Source organism: Branchiostoma belcheri, unplaced genomic scaffold, assembly GCF_001625305.1.
Source record: "Branchiostoma belcheri isolate BF01 breed outbred unplaced genomic scaffold, Haploidv18h27 scaffold642, whole genome shotgun sequence".
NCBI lineage: Eukaryota > Metazoa > Chordata > Leptocardii > Amphioxiformes > Branchiostomatidae > Branchiostoma > Branchiostoma belcheri.
Window position 1 is genome coordinate 1 of NW_017804290.1, and position 7035 is coordinate 7035.

General features: G+C 43.8%; 1 protein-coding gene across 1 annotated transcript in view; it reads left to right on the forward strand.

Annotated features, from left to right (window-relative positions):
- Positions 1-2021: 2021 nt before the first annotated feature.
- LOC109483470 (cytochrome P450 2U1-like) overlaps positions 2022-7035 on the forward strand; it is a gene marked incomplete at its 3' end in the record, with an annotated part of 7017 nt that continues 2003 nt past the window's right edge. Inside the window, exons 1-2 of the mRNA XM_019786506.1 lie at positions 2022-2159; positions 2367-2502. Of these exons, the coding sequence (XP_019642065.1) occupies positions 2022-2159; positions 2367-2502 (274 nt within the window). The remainder of the gene's footprint in view (positions 2160-2366; positions 2503-7035) is intronic.

Below are 7035 nucleotides of genomic sequence, written 5' to 3' on the forward strand. Positions count from 1 at the left end.
GTGTGTGTGTGTGTACAGTAGTATGTGTGTGTGTGTGTGTGTGTGTGTGTGTGTGTACAGTAGTGCTTGACCAAGATCATAAAGGTGTGTAATTATTTCAGAAACAATGTACTGCAAGAAAAATCTGCAGTAAAGGTTTACATATTGGCTAGGCGACGTTCTTCTCTGGAGATAGAATAAGGGAGCTGAGGTCGTCCCAAGTGTACAGAGCATGGGGTTTTAAACCTTACTGACTTCAACCGGTTACTAGTACGCATACTATAGTACATAGCCTAGGTATATGAATGGGGTATGAATCTTATAATACAACATGTAGTTATGTTTGAGTTCTTTTTGAAGTCGGTGGAAGACAAACATATGCTTTTCGAGTGGGTTCTGCAATTTTCTTTTTTTTTTAAATGTGGATGGAATTTGGTGGCTAAAGTTCAATAATGAGCTAACTTTCTTTTTTTTTTGGCAATTACTAATTAGCAATTGGACAGAAGAAGCTGAGTTATAATTAGCTATAGCTAGTGTGCACACGCCGAAGGGCGGAAATCCCGCTGCTATACCGATACCATATTTGACAAGCAGAACTAGCTAAAGGTAGTCGGAATCCGCTATACCCGGTTAGGTCCACATGATTCCACAGAACTAGTACCAACATTTAGTCTTTCACACTAACCTGGTATCCAGGTGGCTGGGCGGGTTTTCTTCAGGTCTGCTGAAGCTCGATTGTGGAGGGGCGGATCAACTCGATCCTGGTGTGCGGCACATGATTCAAATATACCGGGCGGTCTGTTGAGCTGGACAGGGGGAAAACTATTAGAGCCCTGAAGACAGCCTGCCCCAAGCACGATAGATTGGATAAACTGAAGTTACTTTCAAACTGATATTGTTACTAGAGATATGGTAATGAATGCATGTATGAACTATGATTTAGGATATGTAGCATGTAACTTGTTACATGTAATTAGTGTCATCATCTGGATAACTGATCTTTCTTTTGTGGTATTGACATTAATGTTAACTAACAACATCCGAGTCATTATCTTTGCTAACAGGTCAATTTAAATTTGCCATTCTCACATTCTAATCTAAACCATCAAATTATGCCAAATCTGATATAATTTTGTACGGCAATTATAAGTTGAAAACAAAATAATCTTTAACCTGCAAGTAGATTCTGTGGGAAAAACGAGGCAATACTAGTATTGGATGCCTTTTTTTTACATAATATTTATTAATTGGTCTCCTGTAAGTGTCTTAGTTTAAATCATCGCATCATGGGCCAGCCAAGCAGGAGGTCAATGGATAATCTCCAAGTATTAAATTGACCAGTCTGTAACCATTTCCCCAGATTGACCAATTTGATACTGTCTCCCCCCCCCTCCCCCAAACATCTGCTTGGATAATAGTCAATGGATACAGCCGGGCAATATATGGAATATTGACTCGCTTACGCCACAGAATCTGCTTAGAAATAAAATAATATTGAGATGTTCAGAACTAAGGCGATATATACAGTGAAAACAGGCAAGAAATACCTACCTATATAACATGCCTTATCAAAGTTGGACGTGATTTGTTGGCGAAAAGACGAGGGATCGGGTCAAACAAACATCCATCCAAAAAGTCGAAATTCAATCTGCCCGTCGTTTTTTTGCATCAGTCGATGGTCTCATGAAAGTACATGTACTTTAACTAAGCTATAATAATACTCCGTTAACAGTATTAAAAACATCTCGTGCCAGCAGCCTTGGTGTTTATTTTCATCCTGAATACTAGTAAAAAATGTCCGAGTCAGGTCAAAAATGGCGGCCATTACACCTACTAGAGGTCATCTACCGGGTGACCTCGCCAAGAAATTTACTCCTGATTACCCATATAACTGCGTGTGCAACACTGTCCGGCCGTTAACTTCCTTAGTAAGGAACTGAGTTACTAATGACGGTCACATCCTAGGATGTGATGATAGCCTCTTGGCTTATTAGTTAGTATATAACGGTGGTCACCATTAGTTACTAGTTACTATAAACGGTATGTGTATGGGGTCGCCATACGTGAATGCCTGTCTGCTGGAGGTGATGAGGATCCGGACCGTCGTACCTCTCTCGATCCCTCACACCCCCTCGGAGACGGTCAAAGTACGGGGCTATGACATCCCTAAGGGAACCCAGGTATGCTACCCAGCAAAAGATCACAAATTATTTTCTAACTTTGCAAAATATTTCTTCAATAGTAAAATTTGCCATATAACAGATTTATCCTGCGATAATTCTTTTCAACTCGAAGGAAACGTTCTACTGAACTCATTCTCAACATATTTTGTTTGTAGTATGTATTATGTAGAGATGTATGGACGCATTTTGATACGTTTTATCCAGGTGCTACCTAACCTGTACTCCGTCCACATGGACCCCGCCTACTGGCCTGATCCGGCCCGGTTCGACCCCGGAAGGTTTCTGGACGCGGAGGGGAACGTCATCAACAAGCCTGAGTCCTTCATGCCTTTCAGTGGAGGTAATTAGTATCTCATCGATGAAATATATTTTTTTTCTCCTTCCATTTCTTTAAAAGGCTTTATTATATTCATTTATTTATTCACGGGGCAAATGACCTAAAAGTTCGCATGGGGTAGAGTTAGCAAATACCCTCAGGTATTCTTTATTTCCAGGCCGACGTGTGTGTCTTGGTAAGCAGCTGGCCAGGATGGAGCTTTTCCTGTTCTTCTCAACCCTGCTGCAGTCCTTCACCTTCAGGACGCCAGAGGGCGCTCCTCCCCCAACCACTGAAGGCGTCTTTGGTGTGTCGTCAACCCCGCATCTGTTTAAGCTCTGCGCGATCCCGCGTTAATCTATTGAATGGATTTGTGAGAAATGATGTGATTTTCTCCTCATTATTAACGAAGATAAAAATCTACGTCCCCCTTTTCCGAGTCAAACAGTCGACTCCAAACACAGCTTAGACCACTGGACTGTTTGGACAAGCTCCTGTTTTATATATTACTTACCTGTGATTTAATTATGGCAACCTTTCCCCTCAGTCAGGCATCTTTTGACTGAAGATTTTGACTCCGATAAGTCCTAATTTTATGCAAGGAGGCTCAGGCAAGTTAGAGTTATCTACTTTCTTCTCGCAGCGCTAGCTATAGCTAGAGGAGAAGTTCCAATGCTTGAAACAACCAATCGTTAAGGCAGGACAGCATTAAACCACTACGAAATATTTTGTAATCATAAACGTAAAAATAATATTTTACATTTATTCTTACTATTTAGTTTTTAGCTTAATGTTTGGAAATGGTTTATCGGCGAGGCTAATGTTTTAGTGTGAATAAGCTTTTAATCATTGCATTTCTTACGTCTAGTTGCGTTAAATGCCGGTCACTGGGGTCTTTGACCCAAAGTCCACACCTACCGAGTATCTATGGTATGCATTGATGCTTTCCAAGCAGTTATTGAAGTGCAAGATAATGAGCACCAGCCATGGCCAGTTCATTTTTTTCTTAAATAACAGGATCTTTTCCGTGTGTGACGAAAAAAATCTAAATCATCCGTCAACCTTGATCCAAAAACAAGCCTTTTATATAAGATCTAGAGCGCTGCATGTTTAAACAAGAATCATTTGCCCTGCGGCAAAGTCTTTTCTCGCTACTAAGCCAGACTTCAAATCGTGACAGAAAAACGGAACGACCAAGAATCATGTTTTGGCGGAACATATGTTTAATTCACAAATCAGCAGAATACAATCATATTCATAGATGAACAGAGCGGGGAAACTCAGAGCTTCAATCTGTAAACATAAGAAAACAAATGGTGTCGCAGCGCAACTCTATTTAGAGTTCGGCGCTGTCAATTTCAGATTTTTCACACGTACATACATGGGGCGGATAACTTACTAGAGAGACAATTTTTGTACAATTTTAGCCACCAAAGCCCGCTAAGTGCGGTACAGCAGACAGATGGCCTTTATATAAGAGGCGCCAAAACACCGCGACATGCGGGGGCTCTATCTATTGCCATGTTTGTTTGTTTTGTTTGTTTCGCATAACCGGTAAACCGCCTTCAGGCGTAACACACCCGTTTTGTACATGTGCGTACATGTACAAGCTGCGTAAGACCGGACTGTAAGGTTTTGAACCACTCACACTGGGAAGATCCCCTACTCTTTTCGATAAGTGCGGTGGGTTCTTTAACGTGCTCTCCCCAAACACGGAACCTCCATTTAACGTCCTATCCGAGGGACGTCCCTAACCGAAGCCAGGTACTCATTTCCACCTGAGTGAAGTGAGGAAAGTCGTGTAAAGTGCCTTTCCCAAGGGCACAAGATCGGTGACATGGGCAGGGTTCGAACCCGCAACCTCTGGGGTGTGAGCCGAACGCGCTACCGACTGCGCCACACGACCCCGCGTGAGGAAAAGAGTCTATCATTGTTAGAATAAACTTTTCATGAAAGGAATCAAATTGATGAGAGAAATTTCTTACTATGGGCTGTTCTGAACTATGTTTGAGGACCAAGGGAGGCATCTCACCATTCTCCGAATTTCCAAACAAGAGCTAGTGTGAGCGTTTCAACTGTAATCCTAAGAGAAGTTTGTGGAAAGGTTTCTGACCTTTCAAGTTGATTTTAGAGCAGCGATTAATGCACCTCTGATACTTTTGTAAAAGAGGAAGAGTCCATGAATTTCAGTATCAAATTGGGCCTGTTACTAGTTAGGTGGCAAAGACACCCGCCAAAGGGGCAGGTCTAGGATGACCCTTTTGACAGACGGGAGAGCAGCAACCTCGCCAGCTAGCTCCCACAGCCTCTCGGCCACTTGTTGGGGGGGGGGGGTTGTGTGGAGGACACAAGATCGTTATGCCCGAGCTCTATGTACACAAACCAAGGTCTAATAGACCCTTGAACGAAAGGTATCGATGTGACATCCAGGGATACCCGCGTAGCCGATACTAGTAGAATGATCTAACCAAAAATCCTGGGCGACTGCCCTCCCCTGTTGAGAACTAGATTGACCTCAAACAAATCTCTCCAAACGGGAGACAAAGGAATGACCAGCTATGACGATAATGTCATGGGCCGGAGCCCCAGAAGTAGAAGCCATGAGAAGCATGCAGACTTACCGGAAAAAATTCCGTAAAACTTTGTGGGCGGCTTGCCGACCCGCTCTGAGCACTGGTTTTGGTCAGCGGAGCTCGCCACGTGCGAACTCACGGTCTCATGAATATTTATGAGATTCGAAAGGAAACAGTACCATGGTGATCATGCAAACAGCGCGTGATAATATGAATATTAATCAGGTCGGAACGAGAGCCCCCGCCCATAGAGAACGTTAATGATACGTCAAAAACATTGTTACCACAATTACTTGTAAGCGTCTGTCTCCGCGCTCGAAATCGATTTTGCGCTATACATTGAACTTTTCCATAACTAATTGTAAACCTGCCAAATAGTTTTACTGCCCACCCAGGAGTTCTTATATGATCTGGTCATGTTAGATTAACCCTATCTAGACCGGGCTTTATTGGGCTTGGTGGGACGGGGGGAGGGGGGGGGGCTAGATCAATTTCGCATCCACATAGCCTAGCGGCGACCAATGGGTGACCAGCATTCGTGCTACGCCCACTTTGCGGGCGATTCCATTCGACAATCGGGTTGAACAGCATCCTTCCGTACGGCGCGGCAGGTAATCTGAGTTGGAAATGTCAGATAAACAATGTAAGAATTGGTGTATTTGGGGTGAAAATAATGCAAGTACCGAAGTACTAGTAACTGGTCCCTTTCTCAGCACTCGGTATACAGAAGTGAGGCGGCCTCCGTCCTAGATCTCCAGTGCCGAAGGTACGTCAACACTTGGTGTCCAGTGTCGGCGGCTTCAGCACTGGAAACTCGGAATCGGCAAAGCAAACCTTGTCTTTAAAAAGGGTATCGAGGTATTTTCGAGATCATACCGCCTGGGTGCTGGGTAACAAAGTTTAATCGGGACAACAAGGTTATCGGCAGGACAGGACTGCACGGCCTCTCTTCTTACATTTTCACAGACAAAGACTTGGCCTAAGATACTGTTCTGTACGCCGCGCGACCGACGTAAGCACCAGAAGCCCAGTGCCGAAATGGTTTAATTCGGCTCGGTAGTTATTTTGCTCCAACTATTCAAAGACACAGAATTTCAGAAAACAATTTACAAATGTATCTTTTGAACAAGTTTAGTACACATATTTTTCAACCATATCTTGCTAAAGCGCGGGTTGTGGGTGTGGCCGGAATGCTGCCCGCCTATTGCTAGGCCGGCTTGGATGGGAAATTGAGGTTCCGGGGGGGGGGGCTCATTCGACCGATGGCGTCATCAAAATAAAATAAATTATGCATTTTTAATGATGAAACTTAGGCCACACCGACTTAATTTTATGGATAACATCCTCTGAAGACCCCAAAACTAGTGCGCGCGGGCGAATAAAAAAAAATTCCGGCCAAAAATAAAAATGCTAATAAACCACAGGAATACAAGGCTGGTATTGTAAATTTGCGGCAGTAAATAGCAACGTATACGACAAGCCGGCACATGCTGGATTTTTGCGGAATTTATGAATCGGCACGACTTCTTGCTGTCGTTCGGTAGCCTGGGTGCCATCTGATCCAGGGTTACAACCGGCTCCGTATCGTCATAAACTACCATGGACTAACTACCACGGACTAACTACCATGTCAAGAGGCCTAGAGCCTCAGAGGACGTGATCTTTTTTTTTTCTTGAGAACAGGCGAAACAATCAATGCGCGTGCGGATGTCATCCATAAAATTAAGTCGGTGTGGCCTAAGAATCTCCACAATTACCTCCAGTCTGGCAAACACCTTAAGCACCCCCAGGACGTTCTGGCACACCTGGTTGACTTGCAACACAGGTGATTCCCAGCACCTGTACATGGGGGTGTGTTAGTGCCAGCATCATGGCCAGGGCGTTATCCACACCCCCGTCTACATCTAACACTACCAAATGTCTGCTGTTTTCTCCACTCGACATGTTTGTACGTCTTTTAACCCTACCTAGACCGGGCTTTTTT